Source organism: Glycine max, chromosome 9 (assembly GCF_000004515.6).
Source record: "Glycine max cultivar Williams 82 chromosome 9, Glycine_max_v4.0, whole genome shotgun sequence".
NCBI classification, from domain to species: Eukaryota; Viridiplantae; Streptophyta; class Magnoliopsida; order Fabales; family Fabaceae; genus Glycine; species Glycine max.
This window is the reverse complement of record NC_038245.2, coordinates 20,828,917-20,844,703: the sequence shown is the minus strand read 5'-3', so window position 1 is coordinate 20,844,703 and position 15,787 is coordinate 20,828,917. Positions and strand designations below refer to the sequence as shown.

The following is a 15,787-nucleotide window of genomic DNA, read 5'->3' as shown; positions in this document are numbered from 1 at the left end:
CAACAAAATGGCCTTGACTTTGATGATATTACCATCCCTTTTCTGTTGTATATTTATTGCTAACTGAGATATTTATTTTCATTGATTATTTAGGTGTATATTGTTTTCAATGATGTCTTAACAACATTGCCATGTTGATGATTCTTTTCATTTCTCTTGGCTTTACCTCTGATTTGAAGCATATGTGAGTGAATGAAGTTGATGGTTACTTGTTAGTGCTTAATAGATAGTATAAAGAAGAGCACCATATACCTTCTCTGTATTTTTTATTAATCAATATGCAACCTCTTGAGATTTGTTGCTTTACTTGGCCTGTGCCTATGATATGTATCCCTTTGATACTCTGATCACTAACATTTGCCTCTAATCTTTTTTTTTTTTTTTAAAAAAAAACAATTGAGGCTTACTCTGATCAAAGTGTGATTGTATATATTTCCATTGGGCTGGAATATATGTACTAAATAAATTCTATAATGGCAGCCCAATTTAGGTTAATTATATTAGCAGTGGGGGGTGGGGGAGGGAGAGGTATCTGCTCAATTATAACCAGTAGGGCCAAATGAGAGACACTGAAAAACTTATGGTGTAGTGCAGTGGAGACTTGACTAAAGCAAAAGCAATTTGTTGGAGGGCCAAAGCACAACATTCACCAAGGTAGCCATAGATTCCTTTTATAAAAGAGATTTGGAAATGTTGATACTATTTTTTTTTTCATTTACAAGAGTTAAATTTAAAATTTAATTTAAGTAAATTGACAGATAAATGATTTATTAATAATTTTTTTCTTTAATTCAAAACTTTTTTTTTCATTTTGGATATTTTACACTTTGCCCCTTTCTCCCTATTGTACTCGGTGTATGATGAAATTCTTCAATGGGCTCCACTTTTACCTTCAAATAGATGCTACATAATTGGATTTCTCCTCTTTGGAAACAAGGGCGAGTTTGTTGCAGATTTTGGCGGGCTCTGTTTTCCATAGTTGACACCGTGTCAGCCTCCCCCATCTTTTTTCATGTGTTAAAAAATATAGTATATGCTTAATTTTTTAATGATTCAGTCGTTGAACATAGGTTGAGAGAGAAAAGTGAGTTACGTGTCAGCCTCTCAATAGTTGACACCGTGTCAGCCTCCCCCATATAATCTTCCACCTTGGATATGTATGAACTACACTTCCTTCATTCTATCAATGAGCATTCCAAGCAAGCAATCTCCTGGAAATAACATAGATGTGTACCTAAAGCCCCTTGTAGAGGAGTTACGTGAGTTATGGAGTGGTGTGGACACTTATGACTCATCCTTAAATGAAAATTTTAGAATACGAGCAGCTCTTATGTGTACAATTAGTGACTTTCCTGGCTTAGGTATCTTATCTGGTTGGAACATACACACAGGATTGGCTTGCCCAACTTGCAATTTAGATGCGGAACCTTGTCGCCTTCAAAATTGTAACAAGCGGTGTTTTATGGGGCATCGTCGTTTTCTAAGTAGAAATCATAAATTTAGATTGAACCGTGTTCGCTTTGATGGAAGCATAGAAGAACGAAACCCACCATTAAAATTATCTGGATCTGACATTTTTCGACAAGTGGAACATATTAATACTACATTTGGAATTGGAGCTATTCAAAATGGAACAAGAAAAATATCTAGACAAGAAGTCACACAGTGGAATAAAAGAAGCATATTCTTTGAACTTCCATATTGGGAGTCTAACTTGTTATGACATAATCTAGATATTATGCATATTGAAAAAAATGTATGCGACAATGTCATGTATACATTGCTCCATGAAAAGGATAAATCAAAAGACAACCTTAATGCTTGAAAAGACTTAAAAGAAATGGGCTTAAGGCCTGATCTTTGGCCAGATCATAATGGAAAGTATCACCTTGCTTTGTTTTCACTAACACATGGTACCAAAAAGTTATTTTTGAAAACTTTGAAGACTATTACAGTACCAGATGGTTACTCAAGTAACATTTCCAGATGTATTGATGAGAAACTTAATAAAATATCTTGGTTAAAAAGTCACGATTGACATATTATTATGGAACAATTGCTACCACTAGCAATTCGTAACTTGTTGCCAGACCATGTGACTTCTGTCTTAGTGGAGTTCTGTTCTTTTTTTAGAATACTTTGTGGTAAAACTTTAAATCTTCCAGAACTTCAGTTGCTCCAAGATCGCATTGTGGTTACACTATGCCACTTAGAAATGTTATTCCCTCCATCATTCTTCACAGTTATGGTTCATTTAACTGTTCATCTTATAGAGGAAGCAAAACTTGGAGACCCAGTGCATTATCGATATATGTATCCAGTAGAGAGGTAAAGATTTAAATAATTTAAATTTATGATGTTATATTACAAATATCTTACTTGTACACTCTTTAATTGTTAGTTATTTCTATAGGGAATTAGGTCACTTAAAATCCTTTGTGAGAAACAAGGCACAACCTGAAGGATCCATAGCTGAGGGGTATTTAGCTGAAGAGTCTCTTACCTTTTGTTCTCGGTACGTTGAAGATATCGAGACAAGGTTCAATAGACCTAAACGTGTTTGTGATAACCCAATTGATAATGAGACTTTTTTTGTGTCCTTTATCTTCCCACAAATTGGAAAACCAGTAGGAGCTTGTTCAATGTTCACTTTAACTCCAATGCAAAAATTGCAAGCTCATCGATATGTGCTCCTTAATTGCACTATAGTCACACCATTTGTGGAGTAAGTAAAGTGACATAAACTTTTATTGTTATACTACTTATAAATAATAGTCATGTGTATTGATTATAATAATTAATTTATGTAGTGAATTTAGAGAATTCATAAAAAGGAGTTCAAGAGGAAGAAGACCTTTGTCTACAGAGATAGAGAAAAAAGTCAATAAAGAGTTTGTTGATTGGTTTAGAAAGCGGGTGAGTAGTCATTTAGTGGATAGGGATTTTTTTACCGTCTTTGTTTCAAACTCTAACTTCCAATTTTTTTAGATTATGAATCCAGATACAATGAATGAAATGTCTACTAATCTAAAGTTTTTAGCACGAGGACCCTTGGACAATGCAACAAGATTTACTGCATATAATATTAATGGGTTCAAATTTCGAACCTTGGCTCGAGAAGAAGGATTAAAAACACAAAACAGTGGTGTTTTCTTAACATATAACACATCATGTGTTTCAAGTAGCGTTGATGGCAACTTAAGGCAAGCAGATTTACCTTATTATGGGAAGTTGGAAGATATCATTGAGATTAACTACTATGGTCGATTCTCTGTTATTCTTTTTAAATGTAAATGGGTTGATACTACACGAGATAGAGGGTATAAAAAGGATTGTTGGAATTTTAATTGTGTTAACTTTGATAGATTGATTCATATTGGTGATCGTGAAGAACATGAACCATACATTGAAGCATCTTAAGCACAAATGGTGTATTATGTAGATGATGTAGTCAATGAAGGATGGAGTGTTGTTGTACACATAAAGCCAAGAGATTTATATGGCATGGGAGAAGAAGTAGAAGAAAATGCATATGAAAATGAGCCATACCAAGATCAACAACTTGAACAATTTTCTAGGCTTGATGATCAATATGTACAATTGGCTACAAGCCATCTAAATGATGATATAGTTGATTGAATTGTAACTCCTAAAATAGTAAGAAATTCACACTTGTCTAAATATGATATAGTTGATTGACTTATAAATGTTTTTATTATTTCATTTATTAATTATTTTAATCTTGTTTTAATTTTGATAGTATGTCATCTTAAATTTTATTATTCTTTATTTATTTTTCTCTTAATATTGTTGTCATGAATATGTAGTCATGCCAAAGGTGAAGCATTTTAGAAATCCACAAAAATCAGCACCTCAACCACAATGTCCTTCACCAAGTGATTCCACACAAGCTCCTGAAGTCCCAACTGGTAATGTCCCTCTTTCTCATGTATCAACATCTGAAGTTCCAGCAATGAATCCTGAAATTTCTTCCCCACCAAGTGATTCCACACAAGCTCCTGAAGTCCCAACTGGTAATGTCTCTCTTTCTCATGTATCAACATCTGAAGTTCCACAAGAAGATGAAACAACTAGACGTCATGTTGGGCGTGAGTCTACACACTGTTGGACTGTTGAGGCAATGGGTATACAAGTATTGTATTTTATTTTTATTTTTGTAATTATCATCATATGAAGTATATTACATTTTCTTATTAAGAAATTCTTTTACTGTTAAAGACTCTGAAGAAACGATCAAGAAGATTAAGGTGAAAGTTAGGGGAGTCAATAGCTTACCTAGGGAGTTATGCATCATTGTGAATTTTGATGACCAAGGCCAAGCAATTGGTGAAGCACAAGCCTTGCTTGCAGGATTTCTTGGAACACTAGCAGCTGATTGCAAATTATTTCCTATGGATTGTGATAGATGGTCTGGACCTTCAGGCGTACCTAAAGCTTATTTTGATGATTGCTTTGAAACAATTTTAAAGGTATGTCAATTAGTTATATATAACTTTTTATATCTACACCACTTAGAAACCCTATCTTTACTATTTTTCACACACACACACACACACACACACACATATATATTATTTTGCATATGATATTTGATAAATTTGTCTTTTTTTTTAGCCTCGATTTTATTTTAAGATTAATGAAGCTGATGCAAAACGGTATTGCAAAATGAGTATGGGAAGAAAATGGGCTGCATATAGGCAAAGCTTATGGAATGAATTCAACGATCCAACCAAAACAAGAGATGAAATCATAAAAAATGTGCCGATAGGCATAGATAAAGATCAATGGGCTCGTTTTGTTCATTATCGTCATAAACCATCAACATTGGTACAATTAGATTGTTTTAATTATTGAATTGTTTTTATAGCTAATTATATGATTACTATTACAAGTTGTAAACTTGAAATTGCTTTGCATATAGGAACTTTGTAGGAGAAATAAAGAAATTCGAAGCAAGCAAGTTATTCCACACACTGGTGGATCCAAAGCTAATCCTAGAAGAAGAAATGAGTTGGTAATGACACTAAATGTTAACTTTTACTAATTAAAGAAGTTCAATGTTTACTTACTCTTTATTTATCTTAGTTGTTAGAAACTGGGAAGCTACCAAGTCATGGACAATTATATATTGAAACTCATAAAAGGAAAGATGGATCATTTGTAAATGAAGCAGCAAAGACTATAGCGGTATGTTTTTCTTTAGTAACATTGTTTTCAAGGATTGTGCTTAATCTTAAAACTTTTATATTTCATTTTATTACATGTTTGGAGGAACAAATTGAAGTAGGATTGACTCAAAGCATAGTTGATGAATCTGAAGTTTCTCCTCTTGATGTTGTTGGTAGAGTGTTAGGGTTAGAGCACTCTGGGAGAGTGCGATGCATGGGATTAGGAGTTGTTCCTTCTAATACATTCAGGAACACAAGACTTCAAGCTTCTAGTCTGAGCTCTTCTTCATCTGGTGTTGCCTTTCCATCTTCAAACCAATGGCAAGAGAAATACAACAATTTAGAATAAGCTTTTAAGGCCTACATGATAATGAAGGAAGGAAAGATCCCTGAAGAATTAGCTAGTTATTTCACTCCTGATCAAACATATGTAAGTAATTAATATGCATACATCATTATGTATATGTGAGGTATCCTAAAACTTGTTAGTATAATACACAATGTACTCTTAAAATTGTTTTACATATGTCTATAGTTTATTAATTTATTCACGCATATTAGTAAGGAAATATATTTTGTAATTGGTACGTGTGTTTATTAAGCTAATTAATTTACAGTTTTGTAGGTAGATTTTATAGTTAATCAACAATATTAAGGTAGAATTTTATTCATTTTGGCTAGCTCTTAATACTCTTTATCTCAAGTTAGGTCTTTAAGTAAACATACATGACCAAGGTAATAACCATGCATAAGTTTAGAATATTAAAGCAATTGTTTAGAATTGATTATTTTTATTGATGGTCATTATGATTTATTATGTGTGATACACCCTTGTATATAGTATATGTGACTAAGTGTTTTTTCTTTTCTTATTTCAGCCAAATGATGCTTCAAGTGTTCTTAATACACCTTTGGATGCAAGAGGATCTTCTAGTGCTAGCAACCCTTAGTTTGCTTATAATGTATTATGGATTTAAAGTTTAGTACAAGACTAATATTACTTTGTTATGGATTTTATGTCATACTTTGATTTACAATAGAAATTTGAATTATAAATCTTTGAACTATATGCTATTATTTTGGTTATTGAAATATAATTTCTACGTCCTCATTATGAGTTTTTTTATTACATTTTTTTATCGATATCATAAGAAAATGAAAAATTATAATACATGTAGATTATGAAACTAAAATGAGTATACAAAATCATTATATACAAGAAAATAAGGAGAATTAGAAAATCAATTGTAAAACATCTATTGCTAGCATGATTTAAAAAAAAAACCCCTCCATAGTATAGTTTTAAAACCTCTTTTAATAAACCTTCGCATTTAGCATAGGTTTAAAACCTCCTACAAAAAACCTCCATATTTAGTGTAGGTATAAAAACCTCTTCCAATAAACCTCCACAGTTAGCGTAAGTTTAAAACCACCTTTAAAAAACCTCCACAGTTAGCGTAGATTTAAAATCTCTACAAAAAAAACCTCTGCAAAATATTCTCGATACCAGAGGTTTTCGAAAACCGCCACTAATTGCTTGTGGCAAATATAACTGCGAAGGTTTTTGAAAACCTCCGTAATTTATTTTGCGGAGGGTAAAAACCTCCACTAAACGAAAAAATAACCTCCATTATTTAACAGATTTGTTGTAGTGTTTGGTTTTACTGCGAGCCAATATCAAAATTTGATGCCTCTACTGCCACAGCAAGATCAGAGGGACTCCACACAGAACATTGCCCATGTAAACGCTTGTACTCATTCAACTCCGACAAGCAATGGTAATTGGTGCCACGAATCACATCTCAAATTCCCTCAGTTACTTTACTGCATACAAGCACATACCACCTATCAAAGTGTCCCTACCCAATGGAATCCTAGTTTCAGCCACCATTTATGGCACAATTCATCTCTCACCCAATTTTGTTTTAACTGATGTTTTATTCCTACCATGTTTCAAATTCAATCTGATATCAGTTACAAAATTGACTCAAACCCTTCTTTGTAAACTAACTTTCCTTGAGGACATCTGTTTAATACAGGATTTCAATGCTTGCAAGATGATTGGCACAACTAAAGCAGAAAGAGGCCTATATATTCTCACACAGGCAGTCGAGTCTTCTCAATCCTCTGCTATTTGCAACGAACTCTCCAACTCTGTTTCAGAAAATTTCTCATGTAGTTTTTCTTCTAGTTTGCCCAATTTATGGCATTATAGGTTGGGCCATCCTTCTTTTGATAGAGGTCAAACAATCAGTGAAATGTTTCCTTTCATTTAGCGTAATAAGAATCATGTTTATGATATATGTCATATTGCAAAACAAAGAAAACTGAGTTTTCCCTTGAGTTCTTCCTTTACCACTGCAATATTCGAGTTGATTCATGCCGATATTTAGGGTCCAGTTTATGTAATGTCAATACATGGTCATTCTTATTTCCTTACCATAGTAGATGACACTCTAGACACACTTGGATTTATTTGTTGAAAAATAAAATAGAAGTTAGACCTTTAATTCAAGCCTTTTGTACATTAGTGAAAAACCAGTTTCAAACCATAGTTAAAACCATTAGAATTGACAATGGTAAGGAGTTCAAATTTGACCAATTTTATGCTACAAGAGGAATAGTTCACCAAACAAGTTGTGTAGAGACTCCCCAACAAAACTCATAGTAGAGAGAAAACACCAGCATATTCTCAATGTTGTCAGAGCCTTGTTGTTCCAAGCTAATGTTCCCAAAATATTTTGGTGTTATGCATTTACACACTCAGTTTATCTCATAAATAGAATCCTTACACCAGTCTTGGGTAACAAATGCCCTTATCAACTCTTATATAACTATCTTCCTAACCTAACTCAACTCAAGGTCTTTGGTTCACTTTGTTTCTCCTCCACACTTGTTGGTCATAGGACTAAATTTGATCTTAGAGCCACAAGGTGTGTTTTTCTGGGATACAAAAGTGGCACAAAAGGCTATATTGTCTATGATCTCAAAACAAGAGAGTTATCAGTGTCTCGGAATGTCATCTTCCATGAAAATATTTTTCCTTATCAACCTTTATTCCTATGGAGCCTTTTGATTACACTCCTCCACAAACTGAGTTAGAAGCTAAAACACAACAAAATCCTCTTCCTGACAGTCACACATCAGATGCAATAGACACATCACATAATCTTATACCAGTACCACAATGTCCAACTATGAGAATTAGAAAGCCTCCTTCATATCTACAGGATTATCACTGCAACCTTGCTACTGCCACTGATGTGCCACATCAATCTTCAGGCAAAGGTAATCTCTATCCTCTTTCTCAAGTGTTTTCCTATGATCGTTTGACACCTTCATATCAGTCTTTTGTTATGAATATCACCACCACACCTGAACCTACTAATTATTCTGAGGCCGTCAAACATGAATGTTTGAGGATAGCCATGGATCAAGAACTAGAGGCACTGGCGAGGAACAATACATGGGTCCTAGTTGATAAACCACCTGATAAAAACCTAATTGGTCGCAAGTGGGTCTACAAAGTCAAGCACAAACAAGATGGGACAGTAGAACGATACAAAGCAAGACTAGTTATGAAGGGTTACACTCAAATAGAAGGTATTGACTTCATGGATACCTTTTCCCCCGTTACAAAGATGACCACTTTAAAAGTTGTGTTGGCTTTGGCCTCTTCCAAAAAGTGGTTCTACACCAATTAGATGTAGATAATGCTTTCTTGCATTCAAATCTAGAAGAAGAAATCTATATGGCTTTACCGCAAGGTCTATCGACTTCTAAGCCTAATCAAGTTTGTTTATTAAAGAAATCTCTCTATGGGTTAAAGCAAGCCAGTCGACAGTGGTTCAACACTATTTCACATGCCCTGCAAGTTCTTGGTTATTCTCAAAGTCAAGCTGATCACACCTTGTATATAAAGAAGACAGAGACATCCTTCACAACTTTACTATTATATGTTGATGATGTTTTGTTAGCAGGAAATGACATTTCTCTGTTTTAAGGCAGCAACAACACCTATGGATACCTCCATCAAGCTGGGAGCTGCTATTGGCAAACCACTTTTTGATATTAGCTCCTATAGAAGATTGATAGGAAGACTCCTTTATCTTACCACCACAAGGCCAAATATAGCTTTTGCAGTGAATCAACTTAGTCAATTCCTATCTGCTCCCACAAATTGTCATCAAGCAACTGCTCACAGAGTACTTCGTTATATCAAAGGCTCACATGGGTGTGGCCTTTTCTACCCAGCATCAAACGCTCACAGCCTACAGTGACTCTGACTGGGCCGGTTGCATTGATTCTAGAAAATCCATTGCTGGGTATTGTTTATACATTGGTTCTTCTTTAATCTCATGGCGATCCAAGAAGCAAACTACTACAACAAGGTCCTCCTATGAAGCCGAGTATCATGCAATTGCAGCAACAGTGTGTGAAGTTCAATGGATTTCTTATCTATTTAAGGATCTGCAAGCCGCTGAACCTTCTCCCGTGTCACTCTTCTACGACAACCGCTCAACAATTCATATTTCTCACAATCCTAGCCTCCATGAGCATACCAAACATATTGAGTTGGATTGCCACATTGTTCGAGAGAAGCTCAACCAAGGCCTTATTCATCTTTTGCCCATCCCCTCAGCACAACAATTGGTCGATATTTACATAAAGCCTCTAACACTTGCACCATTTAGATCTATTTTTTCCAAACTGGGAATGATTAATATACATTCTCCGGTCTGAGGTGGGCTAATACACGTGGTCAAATTAGTTTCCAACTAATTAGCGTCTGTTACGGAACCAACTACATGCTAATCTTTAGTTGCTACTTATTTTATTTTCTTAACTTTAGTTGTTGTTACTTTATTTCTAGCTCTGTCACTCATTTTCCATTTCAGTTTTCATGTATATATGTAACCCTCTGTATGTACCTTTATGAATAAGATTGATCTTCTATTTATTTAAATTTCAATTGTTAATTTATTATATGTTGTGGAAAAAAAAGAGTTCGCGATTAATTCATTCAATATGAATCCAAATCCGAAACTCTAGAAATAGATTGCTTCTCTCACATCAACTAGGACAAATTATTACTGTTAGAACATCATAAGGTATCTAGCAAAAATTGCGAGATTAATTGTAATATTAACGACATTTTAAAATTTTGTTTTCAATTGCTTTGCGTAAATTTTTTCAAATTTTTACTGATATACGAAAAAAAAAACATGCAAAAAAATTCTCATAAAACCCTCTATGGAAAAAGTCATGCATGCTATTAATTAGTTTATTAATTCTTTAATAATAGTACCATTCAACCATAGATATTGTTCTCCGACTACTTACGTCAACCTCATATGATCCCCATTATAGATTCCAAGTTGCAACTAATATGCAAGAATAAATGCATGACATAAAAGGTTGTGGTATGAAATGAAAATACCAACTTGCGTTTAAATAATTTTATTAAAAATCTTTAATGCAAAATCCATTAAAGACAACTATTTTAATTTCTTCAAGTTATCATCGACCTATATGTATGTAGATCCTGTATTATATTAATTAAATAGTACGCAATTGTTGAGACCAAGTGTGCATGGACAACTTGACGATCGAACCATTCAATTAATCACCCAAATGTTAATGAATTGTTTATTCTCCTCCTATCTTGTTAACAACACTTCATCACGTGATAGATCACTTCAAGATGTAAGGGTTGGTCAAAGAAGACTCAGTGACCATGATCGAGTATCCACCGGGGAAGTATATACTCCATTACATAATTTAATCAAGTGGGTGTATAAATATTGCATTCAACTGCAACATCAGATCGTGCCCAGTCCAATATACTTAAATAATAATTTCATGATCACAGGCGAAGCAATAAAGAAAAGTTATATATAAATAAATAAATAAATTTAAAAATAAAGCTTCACAAAAAATGAAGAAAACGATAACATACAAAACATGGAAGCAAGAAACCAAAGCATCACCCATGCTAGTTTGTTAGGAAGAAGTTGCACCCATGTAGGTATAAGACAACAAGGTCCATTATTAAAAATATTTTTCAAACACAAGTTACATGAAATAATAGCAGTTTATGCACTTAGTTATTTTTTTCTTCTTCTTCTTCTTCTTCTTTTTTTTTTTTTTTTTTGCCTTACTTAGCTATTTCTTATCATTATCCTCAGCTATGGCAACAATTTCAGTGTTGGTTTGCCCCAGCAAGCTGCTTATGGATCGAGCTTTCACCATTCCAAGCTTCATCCTCCTCTTTGTGACAATCACTTGCTTTTTCTCATCATTGTTTTCAGCATCATTTCCCAAAGGGTACTCTTCATGAGTGACACGACTTGTAGTACTAGACTTTGTTGTTTGTTTTTCGAATAAATTCTCGGATTGAGGCACAATATTGATATTGTTCTTTGGTGCAACACTTGTTGTGCCAATGGACTTGTTTCTCACACTTGTCATGCTTCTCAACCTTCCTTTCCCTAAGTGATGCTCGCAAAGAGAGTAACCCACCAAGGTTTGTTGGCAACACCTCCATCCTCTCCCATTTACACGACTGCACCTTGAACCTTCCATTAGTGCACCACCCCTTACCCTCTTCTTACCAACGTTTTCTTGTTCGGGTTTTGTTGCTCTTGTTGCCACCTCTTCCTCGTTCTCTCTTACCTCTTCTTCCTCTTCTTTTTCTTTGCTGTCGTCTTGCCTCGAACATTTCTGGTTTATCTTTGTCTTCATTCTCTTCCCCTTTGTTTTCAAATTCTTGTTGTCGTTGTCATCATTGTCATTATTATTGTTATCATCTTCCGTTGCATTCTCGAAGGCCCCTCTTCGTTTCTTGAGAGGAAAAGCTTTATCTCCCTCGAACCATCTCCCATCTATGTGTGTATGAAAATTAAAAAGTTATCTTTTGACACTCTTCAGGGTATTTATATATATATGCACCCTTTTGAAGGATGAGATATCAAGGAAGCATGGGAAATTATGCATGCATATATACCAATGAGTTACTAGATAGCTAGAACTAAAAAGAGACAGAAGAGAGAAATATATATATATATATATATATATATATATATATATATATATATATATATATATATATAATATGATGTAATGAAGAGGTCATATATAGACAAGAGTTTAAAGTGGGTGTAAAAGTGATGTATGAAAAAAAAAATCGAGGTTGCATGTGTGTATATATTCTCCAACCAAAGTTAAGATTATTATGTGGTAAATTCATGCATTGTTCAAACTCATTTTGCATCTTTGTTACCTTGTTTAGGAGGGCTTGGAGATGAAAATGTTTCAGCTAGCGTTTCTGAACACGAGATGCTTCCTTTCCTACAAACAAAAGAAGACTCAGAAAGACCAATTAACAACCGTATATTATAAGCACACCCCACACAAAATTTACAGCCTAAAGGGAAAGGATGAAAAAAAGAAGAAGGTATGTAATGTTTTCAAAAAGAGTGAGAGTAGCTGGGGACCAGCATTAGGTTCTACTACCCGATTGTGCACCTCAAGGGCAAACGGTAGTTTAACCAATTTGGAGAAAAAAACGATTGCATTTCACAAGAGGGGTATGGTGGATACACAAGACTCTTATTTAAAACACTTTCAACAGTATTTCCACTAACAGTATTTTCTTTTTCCTTTGTACATAAATAATTTTATAAACAATAAATAATTATTAAAAATTCTTTTTTTTTTCATGATAGATGGTTAAAAAATCAAGTTATGGGTCTCCATGTTTTCACCTTTTTTACTACGAGATTTCATGAACAAGTATATAAGAGAGGAAAAAATAATTTCATGTCTTTATCTCTATTTTAATTCATGTCTAGCTAGCTAGTTAAGTTGGTTTCATAATTCTTACCTGGCATCATTACCCTTATGTCCCTCTCCCTCTTCATTCCTTCTCCCATCTTCCACCTGCAAATCACAAAAAAAAGGAAAATATTCAACATATATAAATACATGGGATCCACTAATACAAGGTTGGTTATTGGTTAATGGTTACCCCTAAATGTACTCTTTTGTGAGAAGTCTAAAATAAAAATTAAAAACAACAACACAATAACAATAATTTAATTTAATTACACCAACTCATTGTCAAAGTTGGGCAAAAGTGCACTAATTCACAAACCCAAACCCACCCCCCCAGAAAAAGGAGAAAAAATTAAGGTGATTCATGTGAAACAATAATATTTCCACTGACCAAAGACTCTTCTTGCTTTTTGTGCCATTCTCCGGAGGACTCATCAGAGCCGTTGGTGGGCTTCCCGATCGGTGGGAGAGGCTGATCGGCCGGCTGAGGGCGATCCAAGAGGGGTGAGGGTGCAGTGATGGTTGAACCATGATAAGTAGTGCAAGAAGAAGCTTTGGTGTCATCGTTGAGTTGCACCATCACCGGTGACCGGTTGATCAGGTTGGGATCTGAGTGAGTCACCGGCAAGAGAGGGAAAGGCACTTGTCTCTTACGGATCCTCATAGGTGCAAAGATTAATGAATGCTCTCACTAGATTTCACCCTTTCAAAAACACTTGAAAAAAGAGATCTTACTCTAGATTTCGGGAGAAATAAGGATTTTGGAGACAAAACAAAAGAGAAGAAAGAAAGAAAAAAAACTCTAAAGGGTGAAAAGCTATATACATCCATCTACTAATACTACTTCTTCATGGTGTCAAAGACCAAGAAGAAGAAGAAAAACATGGTTTTGTGAGTTTATTTGTGAAACTCTCTCGTCAACACACTCACTCTTTCTCTCTCCATATATGCTTTGCTGCTCTGGGTTCCTGTCTCACTTTTTATTTGTTGCACCACGGAAAGGAGGGTGTTGAAATTTGTATGGTTGAGTCACGCACGTGTGGTGGAGTCACGCACGTGTAAAGAGTGACCGGCTGGGGCGGTAGCCGGTGGAAGAGAGAGAAATAGGAAAGGGACAGAGTACGGACGAAGTGCCAGAGTGGATGAGGGAAAATTAGCAAATAGAAAATTAGAGAAATTAAAATTGATAGGAGAATAAAGAGAGAGAGAAAGAAAAATTGAAAATTAAATTGATAAGAGGATATGGGAGAAAGGGTGGGTGATTCTATCGTTGATACTTTTAAGAAGGGAGGGTGGGGCCCGCAACCGTGACTCTCCTCAACAAGGACCCATATGTTCTCTAGCAGTCATACTCTTTTCTATAATGTAGGGTGAATTGATAATTCAAAATTATTACTACACACATATCATAAATGTATTATGTGGGGGCTTTCAAGATTTTCTTTTTATGCTTTTCGATTATTTTATTATCATTATTATCCTAATGTAAATAAGGTTTCGAAAATAAATAAATACCTAAAATAATTATATTATTTATTTTTGGATAAGTTTAGGACGTATCATTTTTTGTGTTTTAGTTTAAGACTTAAAATTTTAAGTTAATATAGCATATATTTTATTAAAGATGATAGGATAATTTATAGTGTTTTATGATATTTATAAAATTGAGATAAAATTATAAAAAATCAATATTTTAATTAATATATGTTATCTATATATTTATCTACGTATATAGTAAATTTTACTTAAAAAATATTAATCCAAGATTTAATTCTATAAATGAAATATTTATTTAAATATATAAACATATAAATTTGTTTCGTATATAGTATGAGACACTTCTTATTAATTTTTACTTAAAAATAAATTGTATCAAAACTTTCAATATATTCAAAAATATTTATTTCCAAACATATTTTATAAAAATTTATAATGTAAAGAGTTACAATCCTCACTCTTATACAAAATGAGAAATATGTAAAAAAAAAAGTATAGTCTATAATAAAGAATTTAAAAAATTGACTCAATAAATTATAATATTTAATATAATTCGTTCTTTTAATCATAAATATTATTAATAAATACACACAGTATTTTACAAATATAATTATAATATTGCTATCAATTCAATAATAAAGTGGTCAACAATTTTTAATGGTAATAATATAGCCTTTATATAAATTTATAATTAATTTTTTTCCTTAAATATCATTAATTTTTGTGTTCTATATAATCAAATTTAATAATATTATTTCCTCTCTTCTATAAGACTAAATATTAAAATGACATTTTTTTATTTTTGTAAGATTAAATCTATAATATTTATTGCATTAATTATTTTTAGACTCTAAATATTCCTAATTTAAAAATAAGAGAGAATGTATTATTAAACAATTAGAAGAGAAAGGAGTATTAATTATAGGGATAATTTTGAAAAAATATATCAATTTAACACAAATTTTTACTACCAAAATATTAATGAATTAGTTAATTGGGTGTTATATAAAAACAAAAGGAGTATTGAATATGGTATTCTATCATGTGCCAAAAATTTCTCATGTACCAAAAAACAATAATATGGTATTCAATAAATATAATAAAATATTTAATTTTAAAAATAAAAAAATCCAACTATATATTTGTAATATATAAATAAATTAAAATTGCATTGAAAAATCTAATAAAGAAAAATTTGGTGCTACAATTATTATATTTATAAAAATATATAAATAGAGATTTTATTTCATATTTAGTATAACAAC

The 15,787-nt window shown here is 33.1% G+C and overlaps 2 protein-coding genes across 2 annotated transcripts; one reads left to right on the top strand and one right to left on the bottom strand.

Annotated features, from left to right (window-relative positions):
- Positions 1-3,829: 3,829 nt before the first annotated feature.
- LOC102660556 (uncharacterized) lies at positions 3,830-5,606 on the top strand. The gene is made up of 6 exons (XM_041005475.1): positions 3,830-4,145; positions 4,240-4,490; positions 4,636-4,848; positions 4,943-5,035; positions 5,107-5,208; positions 5,293-5,606. Exons 1-6 carry the CDS (start codon positions 3,830-3,832, stop codon positions 5,536-5,538), a joined length of 1,221 nt encoding a protein of 406 aa, XP_040861409.1. The 3' UTR covers positions 5,539-5,606.
- Positions 5,607-11,164: 5,558 nt separating this feature from the next.
- On the bottom strand, positions 11,165-14,026 carry LOC102665471 (putative uncharacterized protein DDB_G0274405). The gene is made up of 4 exons (XM_006587141.3): positions 13,417-14,026; positions 13,075-13,130; positions 12,472-12,539; positions 11,165-12,073 (listed from the first exon to the last, which is right to left on the bottom strand). The coding sequence occupies exons 1-4, from the start codon at positions 13,687-13,689 to the stop codon at positions 11,355-11,357; spliced, it is 1,116 nt and encodes a 371-aa protein (XP_006587204.1). The 5' UTR covers positions 13,690-14,026; the 3' UTR covers positions 11,165-11,354.
- Positions 14,027-15,787: the final 1,761 nt, after the last annotated feature.